This window comes from Aotus nancymaae, unplaced genomic scaffold (assembly GCF_030222135.1).
Source record: "Aotus nancymaae isolate 86718 unplaced genomic scaffold, 86718_ANA_hifiasm-v0.15.2.pri h1tg000065l, whole genome shotgun sequence".
Taxonomy (NCBI): Eukaryota; Metazoa; Chordata; class Mammalia; order Primates; family Aotidae; genus Aotus; species Aotus nancymaae.
This window is the reverse complement of record NW_026988480.1, coordinates 10,890,975-10,911,492: the sequence shown is the minus strand read 5'-3', so window position 1 is coordinate 10,911,492 and position 20,518 is coordinate 10,890,975. Positions and strand designations below refer to the sequence as shown.

Here is a 20,518-nt window from a genome sequence, read left to right as displayed (position 1 = left end):
GTACAAGTAGACTCACACAGTTCAAACACATTGTTCAAGAGTCAACTGTAATTTATTCAGACTTACTATTGGTTACTTCTAAAGCACAAGTGAGTGTTGTTTTTTGGGTTCTCCACATACCCTCTAGAAACATGGAAGGACATAGGTGTGAGGTTCTTAGATTCTGACCAGTATTTAATGAAAGATTAACTCACTCATCCCATGCTCCAGAAACCCGTGGATAGCAGGAAGCTCCAGGGACACCTCTGGAGGGAATGTGGCAGCCACTGCAGGAAGACAGGGCCCTGAGATGCTGGTGTGCCTGGGACTGGCAGCAAGGCCATCCTCAGAGATTAGAGAGCTTTTCCTAAGTATCCCTGTGGCACATCCCAGGAAAAAAGATGTTACATTAGCAAGAAAAAAATACATCTTTGCCTGAAACTTAAATATATTCTTAGATGGGAATACAACTCAGAAATTTTAAAGCAAGTCAGTGAGGGGGAAAAGGTTTGCATTTTTAAAAAAAAAATCATCTTCTAGGCAACTTTTCATTTAGTGAGGAGTAAATATTATCACATTTTCGCCATTACACTCACATGGATGAGCCACATCCATTCTTCTTTGGATTATCCCTCAAAATTGCTCATCTATTCAGTGAGAGGGAGTGGGTGGCTAGAAAGCGCTCTATGCAAAATGCAGCCCTTGTCTTCACTAAGCAGACTGTCTGACCCAGATGGAACAGCAACCGACACATTTCCTATAATTTCATTCACCCAAAGATTTTGCAGTCGATTAGTTTAATCACTATTTTAAAAAGTAGAATCAAAGCAGGTTTCCCCTCGAACCTCATATGCTTAGATGCAAAGGGCTAACCCTTGTCACTCCTGCATCTTTAACTGCACTTGGTGATAAAGGACAAAACCCAGGTCTGGAAAGACAGTAACTATAAGAAGTTTCATAATTTGTAAGAAAAAGATCCTGAATTCAAAGAAATGGCTTCAGCCAAAAGGGCGTCTCTCCTTCCCTCAACACCCTCTTCCAATTGGTCACCAAGTTCTACCCATTTTATCACTTGGCAGTCTCCCCTCTCCCCTTCCCTCCCCTCCTGCACACAGACAGGGCCCAAGTCATTGTTATCACTCAGAGACTGTTGCAGCTGCCTCCAAATTAGTCTGTCTACCTCTGTCTTATCCCCTCCAATTTTGTGATTCACATCCTTGAGTATACACTGGACTCACCTGGGTGCTTTAAAGAGGACATATGTCCAGGTCCCACCCATTCCCCACCCCCAGTCTGATTCACATGGTCTCAGTAAAGCGTGGGGCAGCTTCCATACCACGGCAGAGCCATCCCTCAGAGAGCTGGGGTGGAGGGCTGATATCCATTCTAACAGAAGAGCAAGGCCACTTGCACAATTTGTGGTTTTTCAGAAAATGAAGACTGGCCACAGTTCCCCAGGAGAAAGATAACTGCTGTTGGTTCTACAATCAGGCAGATATTTCTCCCAAGGCAAAAGAATATGTTGAAAATGAGCTTTGGGTCATAAAGGAAACGGCTTGAAGAAGGTCATATTCGTTTCCTATTTTGTCATGTTACAAATTATCACAAAGTTAGCTCACAGGTATATAGGTCAGAAGTCCTGGACAGTATGGCTGGATTCTCTGCTCAGTCTATTGCAAGGTGAAATACCTGAAGTCAATGTCAGCCAAGCTGAGTTCTCTTCTGGAAGTTCTATGGAGAAGCCTGCTTTCAAGCTCATTCTTGTTGGCAGAATTCAGTTCCTTGTGGTTAGGACTGAAGTACCTGTTTCCTTGCTGACTCAGCCAGGGGCCACCCTGGGTTCTTCACGCTTCCCACATTCCTTGCCATATGGTCCCCTCCATCTTCCAGCCAGCAATGCTATGTCAAATCCTTCTCACCCTGAATCTTTGACTTCCTCTCTCTCTTTGACCTCTATGCCCAGATTGAGTTTGTGTGATTAAGTCAGACTCTTATAATCTCTTTTTCTTAAAGTCAGCCATCCTAATCCCCAAGTAATTCACAGTCCCTGGGCACATATAACACAGATGTTCCTGCGGTAAATCTTGGAGCCAATCTTAGAATCCTGCCTGCTGCAAAGGCTCAGAAGGGTCCCCCGGTCCTCCTGGTATTTAGAGGTTGAAGGTGGAGGAGGAAAGAGAAGAGCCAAGCCATCCCAACTCAGCCCAGAGTTTCTAACTACCCACGCAATACAGAAACCCACTCCCAGGGATGTGCATAAGCCCTGAAGAAGCAGTGCTATCCCGGCTTGAACAGCTGACCCTATGTGAGCTGCCAACTCTTGCCCCTAGACCCAGCCTGATCCCAAAGTAATCAGGGAGATGCTCCTACCCCAGTGCCTGTTTCTACTGTCTTCTAATGAGACTCTTCCAGAAATTCTGCCCCACACACTTCCCCACCAGCGTCACCCATGTCATCCTTCATTTCAAGCTGTAAGCCTTCATCTCAGGTCCATGGGCTTTCAAATGAGCTCAGATGAGGGAGGAATGTGTCCATCAGCTCCCTCATCTGGGCAAGCTGAAGGGTGTAGAAGCTAACAGAAGCTCACTGCACTCTGCTTTTATTTTTTTATTTCACATAAGGACAGGTTTTGTTTACAAAATAATTAAAATATCAGCTTGACATGAATTCCTTAGAAAACGGGATAGAAACATAAGGGCAAGACTACCCACATATTAAATCAATCCAGATCAGTGTGGCATGCAAGGCAATGCATTTGTTTTTCCGAGGTGTGTATTTCAAACAGAGTCTGGATGAGCAGAAACATGATCCAGCCATTTAGAAGGCACTGAGGCAGCTTTCAGAACTGCGTTTTGGTCACATCTTTTCCTCACAGCCACTTCTTCTTGTCATGAAAGCAACAGCCCTCATTCTTCCACTCCCTCTGGATCTCTCCCCACCACCAATCCCATTGCTCTCCCTCCCCTCCCCTCCCCTCACAGCCCCCAGCCAGCCGCTTCCCTTGAGCTGGCTCCGAATGAGTCAAGGTGTGGAAACAGATTCATGATCACTCTTCCTGTTCTGCCTTTTTCTAAGTCTTAGAGGATCCAGGTCTTTCTCTGTGGTCTTTATTCATCAAAACGACTACAGTGTTGGTGTCTTTCTGATTAAAGAACTCTGAGCTTCCTAGAGTTTGAAGGAGAAAGTTAAGTTTTAAATACTTTTCTTCTTGCTTTTGCCTGTATGTTTATCTCATTCCACAACCAACCAGAGAAGCAGGACCATCCATCTTCAGGTCTTTTACAGACTTGTAGTCATGCAGAAAATGCTAACAGCAGCAAGACATTTACGGAGGAAGCCTTTCCAAACAATATAAATGTACTATACCTATAACTCATAGGTGTTAGACACAGACCAATGCTTTTTATTGGTTTTGAGCTTATGGTATATTTATAACTCTTCTAAGCTGGACCAAGTGATCTAACAAATGGCAACAGATTTCTCCTCCACCGTGAATGGAGGGTTCAGGATTCTGGGCTCTGGCCCCGATTTGTCTGGTGTGACCAGTTATGTGACCTCGTGGCCCCTTGATTGACCAGCTTATGCTTCACGTTTTCCATCTGTAAAGTAAGGAATCAGATATTAGACAATCAGATAACATAATTCTTAATGACAGAAGTCCAAGGTTAAAAAACAAATACAATATAAATAACATTAGCCTGATTTAGAGCATGTGTGACACTTTTACACACATTATGTCATTCAGTTCTTGGGAGAACTCAGTGAGATACATTGTATTATAATCTCCATTTGATGGAGAAAACTGAGCATTAGAGCAATTGACTGCCTCACCCGAACACAGACAGAAGAGGAGCTGGCAGAGAAAAGGACGTGCTGGTTCCAGCCCAGCTGCCTGTCAACACTATATCGTACACCTGCCTATGACCACCTCTGTAAATGCTCCCAGCCATCCATCCAGGGAACTTAAATCCATTCCTGAATTGTTTATCTCTTTGTAAAGAAGGAATAAAACATGGTTTGGTTATTGTGCAATATAATAATGGCCAGAGTCACATTTTTAGGTCAAATGTTTGGGGCAAGAACTGCAAATTCGAAAGCTTCTAGGGAGCCAGGTTAGTATTACACGTCATCAGATCTAAGATGCCATGGACTTTCAGACCCACCATTGATTTTCATGTTGCCAGGCTAGAAAAACTTGCTAATTTTAATTACAAGACATATCAGTGGTGTACCACATAACGACTGTCACATGCGAAGCAGTGGGTGCTTGGAATTAAAGAAGCAGTCACAGGACACCTGGGGACGTGTGATGCTTCAGAAGAGGATGCTGTTTCTCAGCCCCAGGGACTTGCTGCTGGAAATTCTGGTTTTTTATTTTTGTTTTGTTTGAGACTCACCCAGGCTGGAGTGCAATCTGGTATAATCTCAGCTCACTGAAGCCTCTGCCTCCTGGGCTCAAACGAGTCTCGTACCTCAGCCTCCCGAGTAGCTGGGATTATAGGTGCGTACCACCGTGCCTGGCTAATTTTTAAATTTTTAGTAGAGACAGGGTTTCACCGTGTTGGCCAGGCTGGCCTGGAGCTCCTGATCTCAAGTGATCCACCTGCCTCAGCCTCCTAAAGTGCTGGGATTACAGGCACAAGACACTGCATCCAGCCAGCATTCTGATTTTTTAGCAGAAGTCTAAAATCCACATTTTAAGTGAATCTCCTGATTTAAATATATATATGTTAAAAATTAATTTTCTAAAAGCTGAAACACTCTATGAGCCAAAGAAAACCCATCAGTGTGCCATTCAGCCTACAGCCCAGCCTTTCCTGTGCGAGGTGGGTGCCTCTCGATAGGTTTGAACCAGATAAGAATGATCGGCCTAGAGAGTGGAGTGATGACCCCTTCACAGGCAGAGGGGACACCTGGCTGGATAATGGTCATCCAGACAAGAAAGGAGTGGGGCCTGGACCAAAGTGCCGGTAATGGGGATGCAAATGAGCAGGTCATCGTTTCTGGAGGAAGATGCAGGCCTACACCCTAAAAACAAAAGCCTGTGTGGGCCAAGGGGTCGCCAGAACCTAGTTCTCATGCTCAAAATCAGGGAACGCCAGTTTTGAGGGTTGATGAGGCTTAGTTAGAGACAACTTTAAGATGTCTATCCATTACCATTTAAGAGAGGTAGACCCTTGAGAGTGGTGTTTCTCAAAGTGTGGTCCCTCCACCACCAGCATCAGCATCACCTGGGGACTTGTTAGCAATTCAGACTGCTGGAGCCCTCCCCAGACTTACAGCATCAGTCCTTCTCGGGGTGGGTCTAGCAATGTGTTTTATCAAGCCCTGTAGGTGATTCTGATGCATGCTAAAGTTGGAGAACCTCTGCACTAGAGCAGATGCCACTCAGTTGTTTTTCAGGACTTGGTACAATCTGTGTCCTCGCTTTTAGAACAGTCTGCACTACCCAAGAAGAATAGCTGTATAGCCAAAGAACCATCAGGGAAAATCTACTATTTGATTAATCTCAGCTAGCATTTTCATTTGCACACTGCTTCTCACCTTGTTGTTGTTGTTGTTTTAAAGAGACAAGATCTCATTGTCACCCAGGCTGGAGTGCAGTGGTGTGATCACGGCTCACTGCAGCCTTGAACTCCTGGGCTCAAGGGATCCTCCTACCTTAGCTGCCCAAGTAGCTGGGACTACAGGTGTGCACCACCATGCCCGGCTGAATTTTTGTAGAGAAGGAGTCTCACAGTGTTGCACAGGCTGATTTTGAACTCCTGGCCTCAAGAGATCCTCCCACTTTGGCCTCCCAAAGCGGTGGGATTACAGGTGTCTGCCACCCACCCGGTCCCCTCATTACTTTTAGTAAGCTAAAAGCAGCCGTTCTTTGCCTGAAGCAGATTTACTCTTTGTGCTAAAATCTTGCAGGTCTGTGTGATGGAAAGCAATCAGAGTTCCTAATTAACTCATTATTTCCAGTTCGCACCATGAAAGCTATAAGAGAAATGCCTCGTTTTTCCAACCCCTCTCCTTTTCCCCACAGTGATTAGCATAAGGTGCCTGAAATCAGGGAACCTGTGCCTCATCTTCAAGGCAGGAGCCGTGCAGTCTCTGGAAGCCGAAACACTCTATGAGTGCCGTGAAATTCCAAAATAAAATATACTAAAATTAATGAGGGGGCTGGGTGGGTGGCAGACACCTTGGTGATGGTGGCATCATCACCAAGAAAGCAAAGTGAGGCCATGCATGGTGGCTCATGCCTGGACTCCCAACAAGTGGGAGGCCAAAGCAAGAGAATCACTGGAGGCCAGGAGTTCCAGACCAGCCTGGGCAATATAGTGAGAGCCCATCTCTACAAAAATTTTTTTTTAATTTGCCAGGCATGGTGGTGCACACCTGCAGTCCCAGCTACTCAGGAGGCTGAGGTGGGAGGACCACTTGAGCCTAGCTGGTCAAAGCTGCAGTGAGCTATGATGATGCTAATGCACTCCAGCCTGGGCAGCATATGAACAAAATACGAGCAAAAGAGATGCAAGCAGCCAGGCTAGATCTGAGGAAATGGCCCCAGGTGTTTAATAGACTCTATGGGGTGGGGGTAGTGAGTTCTGAAGCTCTTGTTTTAAGTGTTTCAGACCAAACATTGGTTCATCTCAAGTGAATCTGGTGAAGTTGAGGCAGGCCAGGTCTCACTAACACAAGCCTCCGTTACAACTGTCCCAGCACCGAGTGAGGAGCTAGGTTAAATATTAAAAGCTGATTGAACCAATGTCCTTATACAAAGGCTGGAATGTAACAAAGAGCCCAATAAGAGTTTTGCCTAGGCTTTTCCTGGGCCTTGAAGCATGACAGGATAACAGAGGAATTCTTAACAGGACCCTTTAGGAATTAATCAAGTTTTATTGTGGGTCTGAAAAAACTCCCCAGGCCTCCACAAACAAGTTTATTGGGGTCTAAAGGAACTCCTCAAACCTTTATAATTTAGCAGGAGACAAGGGTAATCACCCCAGCACCTAGACCCATTTAGATTAAGTAAACTTGCAGAGGCTCCAAAAGAAGGTCTTTAGGACTCAAAACTTAGTTATAGATTAAAAGAAGTTAATCACTTATGTCTTAGATGAATTCACACTTACACATAGACATATAGCTTAGAAGGTATATAAGTTTCTGGAAAACTTTGCAATTTTGAGTTGGTCTGGTGATAATTTCCAGACCTTCTCCCTGTAACCGGTTACAGATATAAAAACTCTCTTCCTCCACAGTTCATCTGTGTCTAGTTATCGGGCCACGTAATAGCAGCCTGACCCTCAGTTTGGTCCGAGAACAAAGTCATTGAATTGTGCTTAGCTCACTCTTGCTTTCACATTTGTAAGCAGGAGTGGGAGTGAATGATACCTAATTCTTAAACAGTTAAAATAGTGTGTATGGAAGAAATGGCTTTCTGCTTGGCACATAATTGCCACTCACTGTGTTGTTTTCCCCACCCCTTTAATGGGTCTTCTAAGTCTTTCATCTCAAGTGTCCCTGAGGTTGGGAAGATTTCTTTAGGATTCAGTTGACTAATGTTTCTTTTGTTTAGGCCCCTAAAGATGGCTTTGCCCTTTCAGTTTACAGGTCTTTCTGTTAGAGAACTTGAAATGTGCTGCCTCCAACAGCAAGTAGTTAGAATGACAGTCACATAATGAGCGTCTAGTAAGGAAATGCACTCAGCGGTGCTCTGTAAAGTGGATAAGATGTGTTGACTTATCTACCATATGCTTGTTTGAACATCTCAGAGATTTGGAGCTGGAAATGGAACTTGGGCCTTTGATTGATTTGCTTTTTGGTTTTTGTTTCTTGTTCTTTTAAGGTGGCTTTGAGGCCTATCCGAATATTTAATAGACTTTGTCTTGGAGGTAAAAGATACTGAACTTTAGAGAAATCCCTGAATCTCTGATGCAAAGTGAAACTCCTAATTCCCTACTTTTGGCTGCCAATACACCATAGCTTAGATATTATTGATAATGTGATGATATTTTCACCTCATTTTTAGGTTCCATTATCATGGAGCCCTGTACTTTTCATTTATAGGCAAATCAACGTTTTCTGGGATGGATAAATAAAGACTTAGTGACATAATGAATTTCAATCTCTGGCATAATTATTGACTTAATTGTTCTATAACTAAAACAAACCTTGTCAGCATGTTTAGGGGAAATCACTCTGTAATCACTTGAGAGTAATTGTGGCTATGTAAATGGAGATATCACATCAGAATTGAGTATAACGTAGCCACACTCCTATTGGAAATGCCATGTACACTAAAGGAAGCAGCTCCAGCTTTTACCCAAAGGAAGTAAACCCAGGTCTGGGCCATTCCAGGAAGCAGCTTAGAAAGTTCTTTGAAATCTCCTTCTTTACCTTCCAAATGCATGCTCATTTGGCATTCAACTTTAGATTTCTTCATATTTGTTTTTAAAATAAAAATAATTTTACACAAAATTTTCAGTAGAATGATGCTCCTGGGCAGGCACCCTTGCCCCTGGGCATAGATGCTTACCTCTGGGAACAGAAAGCACTTGTCTGAGAAGCCCTGATGTCCTGGGAGGCTGGAAAACTGGGGATATAGGTCAACATGCATATATGACTGTGTGATTAGATGCTGCTGTGTATTTTAGCAAACCACTTCATCTTTCATGCAGTGATACTGTGCAAAGAAAGGGTAGAATTTGAATAACATGCTGGAGAGTAAAGGCCGAGGGAGCCTCGTTAACTGAGCTATAGTCTCCGGACTGCTGAAACAGAAGATCCCCTGCCAGGGTAAAAAGAGCTGGTCTTCACACTCTCTTGCTGAATTGCGGTTTTAGGGTGTGCAACCGTGGTGTGAATTCATGCTTACAACTTTTCAAAAGGCAATTGTAAAGAGAAAATGAGAATGAGAGTTGGAGAGACATCTGAATTAACCTCAAAGCCCTTAATTTAACTCTAAGAGCTTCTCAATACCCTGCAGAATCTTCTATGCCCCACAGTAGATTCAGTTTGGAATCTGTTAAACCATTTGCCAAGTAGGCTCTATTGTGGAAACATTTGGGTACAAGACATACACAGTGAAACTGCCAGAGCTTCGTCGGAGAGAGAGGGGCAACAGGACCCAGCACCAAGCAGTTAGAATGGCAGTCGGGCATCAGACAAGCCACAGAGCAAAGTGAGCTTGTCAGCCCTGAGAAGACAAGCCATCTCCCTGACAACAGGCCTACAGCCTCAGATTGCTCCAGGGTAAAACTGTCTGGGCTGAGTCTTCACGTCATTTTCACAGTCAATAAACTGTAAAGAGTCTGTCTGTGAGTACAGCACATTTCTCAATGTCAAACATCCTTCTGCAATGCATTTTGAGCAAGAAGTCAGAATGTCAAACCTCCCTAAGACTGGGCAAACATTTTTACTTCCTGGAAAATATTTATTATGGCTACTGTTCCCTCTATTTTTGTGTCATCAGTGTGGTGCTTTGATGACTTTGTAAATGATGTTAGGGAAAGCCAAGAATTTAGGTAGAATTTCATGGAGACTTAAATGATATGTTTCCCCACTGAACTTAACAGCTTTTGGAAAATATACTCTTTTTTCTTCTTCTTCTTCTTTTTTTTTTTTTTTTTTGGTCTACAGACCTGTTTTTGATGCCTTAATGTTGAACAGGCTTCTTTGTAAATACTCTGAATGCCAGCAGAGGAATATTTAAATATGAAGAATCAAAATATGTATGCTTTAAAAAGGAAGAAATAAATGTACCATCCTTTGTTATCATTGCAGGTTTGAGCTCATTTCAGCTTAGCATGAAATATGCAGTTTAATCCTACACCTTTTTTAAAATATACAATGGAATACACATACTCTAGACTTATAATTCTATAAACTATAATTATTAAAATTATAGTTTTTGTTGTTCCCCCAAAGAACTTATATTCTCAGAAAGAGACAAGCTTGGAGTGGACATTTTTAAGTTAGAATTAGGAGCCAGAGGCTTCAGCCATTGATTGTAATTGTCCTGGTGGTGCAGTACAGCACTGTGAGGAGGAGTGGTCAGCCTGTGGAGAACTCCCACAGCTGTGTCCAGGCAGAGGCTTGCAGGAGAAGAAAAGTTCACAACATGAGGGAATTTGGAAGCCCTGATTATGCCATGAGGACTGGCCATCTTCAGAGCGTGATCTCTGAGGATGTGGTCTCTGAGCTGATGGCTGATCTCCGTTTCTTAGTGTCAGCCATCGATGGGAATAACAAACAGAAAGTAGGAAGGAGAGGGCCCTCCAATATAAAGAAAGTTAATTGTTACCAAAATGCCAGAGGTTTGTTCTAGGTCCCATTGCTCCATACATAGAAAGCCAATCACTGCAACAACAAGTATTGCCAGGAAAGAAGGCTTTTTATTTGGGTGATGTTAACTGGGAGAATGGAGATAAGCTTCAAATCCATCTCCTTGACCAACTAAAATTGGGGTTTATATATCAGGGAAGGAATGTAAAACAGGAACAAAGGAGGGGTCTAAGGAACTAAGGAAGACGAATGAGCGGTCTGGCATCTCATGGTCTAGATGTGGGCATCTGGTGAGTTTCAGTACCTTACTTAAGAGTCAGTTTCCTGAAGAAGGAATTCCAATGAGACTGTAACTGCCCAAGGGGTTCACCTTGCCCACTGCCTAGACAGAGCCAATTCATCAAGACAGGGGAATTGCAATAGAGAAAGAGTAATTCATGCAGAGCCAGCTGTGAGAGAGACTGGAATTTTGATATTACTCAAATCCATCTCCCAGAACATTCAGGGAACAGAGTTTTTAAGGATAACTTTGTTGGGGGTGCAGGTAGCCAGTGAGCCAGGAGTGCTGATTGCTCAGAGATTAAATCATAGGGAGTCAAAGCTGTCTTCCTACAGTAAGTCAGTTCCTGAGTGGGGGTCACAAGATCAGATGAGCCAGTTTATTGTTTTTGGTGGTGCCAGCTGACCCATCAAATGCAGGGTCTGCAAAATATCTCAAACACTGGTTTTAGGAGCAGTTTAGGGAGGGCCAAACTCTTGCAACCTCCAGCTGCATGACTCCTAAACCATAATTTTTAATCCTGTGGCTAATGTTAGTCCTACAAAGGTAGTCTAGTCCCCAGGCAAGAAGGAAGTCTGCTTTGGGAAAGGACTGTTACCATCTTTGTTTAAACTGTAAACTAAGTTTCTTCCAAAGTTAGTTCAGCCAAGGCCCAGGAACGAACAAGGACAGCTTGGAGGTTAGAAGAAAGATGGAGTCAGTTAAGTGAGATCTCTTTCACTGTCTCAGTCATAATTTGGCAAAGGCATTTTTAAGACAAACATAAGGTTCAAGCTTTTATAACACCTCAGAACCCATGAGAGTTTTGACTCACGTGGCCATGTTTTACTCTGATTCTTATCAAATAAGACTCTAAGGGACAGACACGAGTCAAAGAGTTTGACAATCTCTTATCTGGTCTTACCCATTCCATATGTCACTACATTGGTTGGCTCCCTTTGCTGAACAGCCCAGTTTCCGTGAGATGTACATCACAGTTGGGCCTCAGGGCAGCCATACCAAGATCTGTCCACAAGCTGCAGCCAAGCTCACAGGCTCACCAGGGGTACCTGCTTCAGTGTGAAAAGATGAATAATAATCCCTTTGTACTCCTCTTGGCTGAAGCTGTGAGCCCTGTGATGCCCCATCGTTATTCCTGGTCTTATATCAGGCAGGTTGATATGCATATCCAATCACAACTCTTACAGCATCAAGAATAGTAAGAGAAGAAAGAAAAAGACTGGACCCACACAATCTACAAACAATGAGATTCTGAACAAGAGATTATGGACATTTTCGTTTTCCTTTTCCTAGTACAGATTATCCTCTAAAAAATGGACACTGGATTAGCTTAATACCCAGAGTTTTAACATTATTTTTTGCAAACATACAACACATGCAAAGGTAAATAGGAAGAGTTATTCTGCCTTCAAATACATTCTCAAATCATTTCTGAATAAAACCTTCCTAGAAGAGAATGGAAGCAAAAACTTTAGCTGTTTTGATTGACTTATTACTAAATATTGAGCAATGATGAAAAAGAAAACATTTTAGCAACATTATTTTCAAATACCTACTAGATGCAGATAATCCATATAACAATTGTGTTCTGAAATTTCCCAGGAAGGCAACTGCTTAATTAAGAGAGACCTCAGAAGAGCTGCTTAATGCCATGTTCAGGCTCCTCCCCAGCAGTTTCCTGGAAATCCCTAAATAATAAGAAGTAGAGATGCAGCAGATCAACACTCTACTTTGCTAAATGGAAACACATTATAATTACAACAGTAAACATCTATTGACCTATCATTCTAATGCCTTAGGCCCTGCTTTAATAAATACTTTTTGCAAATTTGAATGTGAAAAGACATTGTTTGCATAAGTAGTTACAAAGGGCCTTTTCTATTATAGTAATTGTGTGTGTTGATTTCCATTTCCCTGAAAAGTACCCATCACCCCCACTAGCAGATCCTCTACTACTGGGAAAGTCATTAGGTTGCTAGAAGCTTCTTTTAATCAGTAGTTGCCCAGTGAAATCACTGTCTTCATTGCCTGTAGCTGGTAAAATAACTGAATAAGCATGCTTGTGTTGAAGTGTGAATATCCATTTCAGTGCTTGTTTTGCTTGTCTCCCATTTTCTTTCTTTTTACAGATTTTTAAAAGCATTGGCTCTGATGAGACTGTCCAAGGACAAGGAAGTCGGAGGCTGATCAGTTTCTCTCTCTCAGGTATGTTTTGCTCACCTAGAGGTCTTGTAGGGAGAATAAGAATGTCAACCAAGAGTCAGGACACGTGCTTCCATTTCACTCTTACCTACAAGTCACTCAAACTCTCTGTGCCTCAGTTTCTCAGTCCTTAAAGCAAAAATGTGTTTTAAATCTGTGCCCTTCCCCTTGACCACATAAGGATAACAGTTTAGGAAGTAAGAGACATGATAGCACACTGAGATAATGGGAATAGAGGCTGCAGTTCTACCCCTCCCCTAGGGCCGCAGAGCAGTAGTTGAGAGTATACAAAGGGACACAAGGAAAGTAAGGAAAACCTGGGAGGAGAAGCAGCTATTCAACCCTTTGTCTAAAAAAAACCTCACATGGGGCACAATTGGCAAAACAGATAACTGAGCCACTCAAAAATGCACATTCATGGAAAAAAGAATCAGTGGAATCCAATTAAAGTCTGTTAACTAATAGTATTTTAGTTTAATATTTAAGAGTAAGTTAATGTTTTAGTTTTCATGAATGTACCATCATATATTAATAATGGGGCAGACTGGGCAAAGGGTATGTGGGAAATCTTTGTATTATCTTTCGAACTCTTCTGTAAATCCAGAATTATTTTAAAAATTTAAGGCCAGGCATGGTGGCTTACACCTGTAATTCTAGCACTTTGGGAGGCCAAGGCAGGCGGATCACCCGAGGTCGGGAAGTTTGAGACCAGTCTGGCCAACACAGTGAAACCCTGTCTCTACTAAAACTACAAAAATTAGCTGGGCATGTGGTGCGTGCCTGTAATCCCAGCTACTTGGGAGGCTGAGGCAGGAGAATCACTTGAACCTGGAAGGCAGAGGTTGCAGTGAGCCGAGATTGTACCACTGCACTCTAGCCTGGGCTACAGAGTGAGACTCCATCTCAAAAACAAAAAAAAATAATAATAATTAAAAGTTTAAAAAAACCTGAGCTGCTCTGGCTAACAGGATATACAAAGCTCAGGGCTTCACATACTCAATCCCACCCTAAACAGTCTTTAAAGGGACACAGCAGCATAAAACTTCAGGACTCCATTGAGCACAGTTGGAAAACTACTACCTCAGCTTGTCAAATCAGCAGATGTTGCAGGCCATGAATGCCAGTAATCAGAGGTCACAGACATGAAGTGCATGTGCTTTCTTGGGAGCTACACAGTAAACTGGGTCTTTTCAAGTCTAAATGAGCTCAGTAAAGCAAATATGTTTTGATCCATTAACAATATTAGCATGTGTATGTCTAAGCTGAAGGAAAAAAAAAGAAAAAACTTGTAAACCACCCAATGGGTTCACCTTGCCCACTGCCTAGACAGAGCCAATTTATCAAGACAGGGGAATCATAATAGAGAAAGAGTAATTCACACAGAGCTGGCTGTGCAGGAGACCAGAGTTTTAGTATCACTCAAATCAGTTTCCAGAATTCAGGGATCAGAATTTTTAAGGATAGTTTGGTGGGTAGGGGCCAGTGAGTCAGGAGTGCTGATTGGTTGTGTTGGAGGTGAAATCATAAGGAGTTGAAGCTCTTGTGAAATTGTAAGGTGAAATCATAAGGAGTTGTCCTCTTGTGCTGAGTCAGTTACTGTGTCGGGGCCACAAGATCAGATGAGCCAGTTTATCCACCTGGGTGGTGCCAGCTGATCCATCAAGTACAGGGTCTACAAAATATCCCAAGCACTGATCTTAGGTTTTACAATAGTAACATTATCCCTAGGAGCAATTTGGGAGTACTCAGAATCTTGTAGCCTCCAGCTGCATGACTCCTAAATCATAATTTATAATCTTTTGACTAATTTGTTAATCCTACAAATGCAGTCTAGTCTCCAGGCAAGAAGAAGGTTTATTTTAGGAAAAGGCTGCTATTGTCTTTGTTTCAAAGGTAAATCATAAACTAAGTTCCTCCCAAAGTTAGTTGGACCTATGCCCAGGAATGAACAAAGACAGCTTGTAGGTTAGAAGCAAGATGGAGTTGGTTAGGTCAGATTTATTTTACTGTCTCAGTTATAATTTTGCAATGGTGGTTTCAAACTCACTAATTTTGTACTACTTGGACAAAAGCTAGCAACTCCTATTAAAATGCTTAAGAAATAACAAGTATTAGTACCAACCTTCAAACACAGAAGAAACCAGGAATACTGCACAACTATGTGCCAGAAACCAAGAGGAATTGTCACTAACCAAAGCTCCAGTTAAGCCCAAGTCCTGAAGCCCAAGAGGAATGCCAGGCAGGGTGAGCAGGGCAAGGCTGGGAAAGGGACAGTCTCTATTCCTTCATCTCTACTTTGCTTCTGTCATGAAGACATGGGCTCACAGGCCTACCAGAGGAGGAAGGCCCCCACCACCCCAACTTGGTTCACAAAGCTACTTTATAAGGTGAAGGGTTGCTTCATCTGCTGTAGTCCACAAACACATCATTTTTCTTACATTTATTCCAAGACAACAATTCCTAGCAAAGGGAAATGACTAGGGATATAAAGTGAGTAGCTATTGGAGCAAGCCTGGAATGGTTATGGACATATAATGCTCAGTAGTTGGTTATGTATACATGTGTTGTGTTCACTATATCTGCCTAGGACAAAAGGCAAATACTGCTGAAACTATCAAAATAAATTCTATGCAGCCAAGCATGGTGGCTCATACCTATAATCCCAGCAGTTTGGGAGGCCAATGCAGAAGGATTGCTTGAGCTCAGGAGTTTGAGACTACCTGGGTAACATAACAAGATCCCATCTCTACAAAAAGTAAAAAAAATTAGGCAGACATGGTAGCATGTACCTATAGTCCCAGCTACTCAGGAGGCTGGGGCAGGAGGATCACTTGAGCCAAGGGATTAGAGGCTGCAGTGAGCTCTAACTGTGCTGCTGTGCTCCAGGCTGGGCAACAGAGCAAGACTATGCTTCAAAAGACTAAAATAAAATAAGAATAAAAATAAATTCCATACCTCAAAGAAAAATAAGACAGAAAGATCAGCAAAGCCCATAAAACATCAAAAATTTTCTCCATGCTTGTCAGCTCTGAGTGTAAGAACAGAGCTGAGGACTCCAGCAGCAACCCCTTGGACGACCAGACTCACTAAAGATGAACAAATGCCAGGACTACAAGGCATGCTTGTAGGTAAACAACAGAAATTTTGACTTGAAGAATGTGTGGAGAAGATAATCGACCCTATTAAAAAGTTGAAGACGGCCGGGCACGGTGGCTCAAGCCTGTAATCCCAGCACTTTGGGAGGCCGAGGCGGGTGGATCACGAGGTCAAGAGATCGAGACCATCCTGGTAAACATGGTGAAACCCCGTCTCTACTAATACAAAAAATTAGCTGGGCATGGTAGCACGTGCCTGTAATCCCAGCTATTCGGGAGGCTGAGGCAGTAGAATTGCCTGAACCCAGGAGGCGGAGGTTGCGGTGAGCTGAGATCACGCCATTGCACTCCAGCCTGGGTAACAAGTGCGAAACTCCATCTCAAAAAAAAAAAAAAAAAAAAGTTGAAGACTACAATACTCAAGAGAAAAAGCAACTATTTTACTGGCAAACACCTACTAAAGAAAAGTAAAGTATTTATCATTCTTCCACTTGTACCCTCAACAAAACAGAGGAAAGTACAGAGCATATTAAGTAAGAGATCAAAGATGAGAAAAGAGGATAAGGGAGTTTTCTGAGGCTTGCAAAAATTGAAACTTAGAAAGTCAAGTGTATTTGCTTTCTCTTGCTGCTATAACAAATTGCCACAAACTTAGTGGCTTAAAACAACACAAATGTACTCTTATTGTCCTGGAGGTCAGAAGTCCAGAATGAATCTTAAGGGACTAAAATCAAGCTATCACCCAGGCTGGTTCCTTCTGGGGGCTCCAGTGTAAATCCATCCCTTGCCTCTTTCAGCTTCTAGAGGCTACTAGCATTCTTTGGCTCATGGCTACGTTGCTCCAGTCTCTGCTTCTCTCATCACATTGCCTTCTCCTCACTTTGCTCTTCCTGCCTCCATCTTACAAGGACTCTGTGATTACATTGCACCCACCTGGACAGTTTAGGATAAATCTTTCCACCACAAGATCCTTAATTTAGTCGCTGTAGGAAATAAGAATAAATAAAAGGTTCCTCCTCAAAGCTTTCCTCTTAGTTTGTTATGAATAAATAAGTTTCTTCAAAGGTTAATTTACTTTAAAGCTTTTGCTAATAAAATAACTGTTAGTCATAATAAAGAAATAAGTGTATCCCATGTTCTGGGTTCTTACACTTTAACCTAGATATTTGCCCTGACACGCCTGGGCAAGCCCAGGCAAGTCTTAGATAATAGCTTATTCTCCTTCCTTATTTGGAAATGTTATTGCTTCTCTAAGCATTCAAGTTACTTCCTCTTTTCCTTTGGTCTCCTCTGCCTTCACCTCTTTAGAAAAGTTCTAAGTTGTTAGCCAACTAGGTGCAACCTAGACTATGAAGTCCAGTTCCAGCCAATGGAATCAGGACACAGCAGTAAGGCGGATGTGTAAGGTATAAATGGCCCTGCTTCCTCTGTTCAGTGTCCTCTCATGGCAAGATGGCTAACAGGAATACCCTTTCTGCAGAAAGTAAAGTTGCCTTGCTGAGAAAAATTAAATTTATATTTGAGTGCTACTTCTTTTGTGGCACCAAAAATTTACATGTAACAGTCACTCTGCAGAGTCCCTTTTACCATGTAAGGTAACATATTCACAGGCTCCAGGGATTATGATGTGAACATCTTTGTGGGGTCATTATTCTACCTACCACAGTCAAGAAGAGATTTAAAATAAACTCTAAAAAGTACAATCACATAATTAAAAGGCTTCAAAAGCAGTATAGAGCACAATCACCACTACAGAAAGGGAATCAGCGATATGACAGATTGACTTGAGAGTCTCTCCCAGAAGGCATCGATGAAGAACAAAACCTGAAAATGATGAGGAAAAAATAGATGAATGGCACATACAGAGCCAACACATAATCAGTGTTTTTGATGAAGAAATCTGAACAAACTGAACAGAAACAATAATAGGAGAAAACTTTCTTGAGCTGAAGATAATTTTTAGTACTTAAATTAAGGAAGACCATCAGGTGCTGAGATAAAGGAATGTATATGAAGAAACCAACACCTAGACAAATCTCATTTAAAAAGATTTTTTTTTCAAATATAGCCATAGTAGACATCTGGGCTGAAAATGCATGATATGTACAAAAGAATAATCCTCATGCTAATCTCAGACTTGTCTTTTGAGATGCCAAAATAATGAAGTAAAGCCTACCAAGTGATATGGATAGGAGACAGGGTAGAAAAGGGCAGTTCCCCAGCAAAGGCCCCACCCTCAATCCTGGAAACCCACTGCCCTAAATGGGAACAGGCATTCCTGTTTTCACACCCAAATGTTGCCTTTTGGCCCACTGTGCCCCTCTATCTTGTACCCATATAAACCCCATATCCCAGCCTTCACAAGCAGATGAGCAGAAGAGCAAAGCAACAGAAGAGTGGCACAGCAAAGGAGAGAAAAGAAGGAGCATCCAAATGTTGAGAGAAGTTCATTTAGGGAAGGTCACAGAGGAGATTGTCCGAGGGACAGCCAAACTCCAGGGAAGATCATCTTCCCACTCCATCCCCTTTCCAACTCCCCATTCATCCTGCTAAGAGCCACCTCCACCAATCAGTAAAACCCCTGCATTCACCATCCTTCAAGTCAGTGTGTGATCTGATTCTTCCAGGTGCCAGACAAGGATCCAGGCACCAAGAGGGCACTGAGTTGATTAATACTTAAGCCATCACACACGGCAGAGCTAAAGGAGCACTGTAACACACCCACTGGGGCTTCAGGAGTCACAGACACCCACCCCAGATGCTACCATGGGGCTGGAGCCCAGAAGCACTCACCCCGGCTCCTGCACTGTCTGCATGCTCCCTCTCCCATAAGGGATTTGAGTATATGAGCCACACCCTTGTTGCAAGTCTTGTGAGGGGGATCAGGGAACTCTCCCATTTCACAAGTTCTAAGGGAAGCATTTTTTAACCAAAGACGTCTATGTCCACCAGATTGTCATTTATGTGGGAAGGCAAGAGAAACACCCTCAGGTCTGTAAGGGATCAAAGACTACCACCCTTACACCTCACTTTAAAATAATATGTGAGCATGTACTCCAGCATACAAAGATAAAATCCAAGAAAACTCAAGAATTGGAGACATTGCAATATAAAAACACTGGTTTTCTTTTTAGGATTTAAAAGGAGAAATAATCAGAAAGTAGATAATGGAATTGCCTTCTTAGAAAGCCCCAAGAATACAATGAACATATCAAAGCAAGATTGTTCACGCAAATGCTTTATCTGTCAAATCTATTTATATTTCCTATTTTTACCACTTCCTAGAGGTAATAAATTTTCTAGGTAAATATTATCACTGTAATTTTCAATGAAGTGCACTTTTAGCATTCTAAATAACAAAATCAGAAATGCAAACAAAGATTTCTCTACAAATATATTGGAGACAACATAAACATTCAAAATTAAGGCTTGGTTAATAAATTACCATAGAGCCAAATGATTAAATGCTATGTACCCTTAAGAACTATGTATACAAAATGTTCTAAAAGGAGTGAGAAATAACTTTTCCTCTAGTTTTCATAAGTTCTTAGCTGAGGACCCCATCTGTACACTCTGCTGTAGGTGTGGCCTGGGTTTTGCAAATTTCTGTGATGTCTGTACTTCCTGCCTTTTTTCCTTTCATTGGCAATTGTGGGGGCAAAAGTGACTCCATTGTGGATGCAAACCGCTGTGCTGACTTCTGATCAGCCCCAGTCCCACGAATGCCTCCGATTCCCACTTTATCCACTGTCTCTAGTGTAAGAACATGTCAACCTTGATGTGATGGCAGAAACAATAGGCTGTGATGCATGCAGCATTCCTGCCTGTTCTGGAGGGCTGCCTCTCATTGGCTTGCACAGAGCAAGGGCTTATGTAACCCTTCCCTATGGTACATAAGCCCTGTGTCTGGAGAGTAACAGTGCAGAGATCTACCAGACTCGTGCAGCCCAGGACCATGCTTGGTTGTAAGTTCCCTGATCCATCTCCTTTCACTGACAAACTAGATTTGTCTGCCTCCTTCTTTGGTTTCTCAGCTCCTTTGGCATTTGGGGGCCATTCTGAATATATGGCCCTTTCACAGAGCAGTACTATATTATCATGCCAGAGAGTAGGAATAATTTTATTATGGGGATAGCCTTGGATTAACTCAAAATAACTTTTAAATAAATGCATATGAAAACATCTGTGCTTTTTCATCAGTAACAAATCTTTGATACACTTCACAACTTATACCATGACTGGGAATCACTGATCCTTTGTATCTTTATATCCTTTTGTTTCACTTGTTTATAAATGTAAAAAAAATTTGTTTGAAAAATTCTTCAACAATAGAAAAGCTTCAAAAATTATATTCTTTGGCTGGGTGTGGTGACTCACTCCTGTAATCCCAGCACTCTGGGAGGCCAAGAGCGGGCGGATCACCTGAGGTCAGGAGTTCAAGACCAGACTGGCCAACATGGCAAAACCCTATCTCTACTAAAAATACAAAAATTATCCAGGCATAGTGGTGGGCACTTGTAATCCCAGCTGCTCGGGAGGCTGAGGCAGGGAGAATTGCTTGAACCCAGGAGGCAGAGTTTGCAGTGAGCCGAGATCCTGGCACTGCACTCCAGCCTGGACGACTCTATCTCAAAATATATATATATATATATATTCCTTGACATCATAAATATATTTCTAATATAATGTG

At 42.4% G+C, this 20,518-nt stretch overlaps 1 protein-coding gene across 9 annotated transcripts in view; it reads left to right on the top strand.

The window, feature by feature from the left end:
• Window positions 1–20,518, top strand: part of HECW1 (HECT, C2 and WW domain containing E3 ubiquitin protein ligase 1) — a 445,591-nt gene that overhangs the window by 271,534 nt on the left and 153,539 nt on the right. For all 9 annotated transcript variants that reach the window (XM_064366737.1, XM_064366740.1, XM_064366742.1 and 6 more), the window contains one exon: window positions 12,661–12,736. In XM_064366737.1, the coding sequence (XP_064222807.1) occupies window positions 12,661–12,736 (76 nt within the window). The remainder of the gene's footprint in view (window positions 1–12,660; window positions 12,737–20,518) is intronic.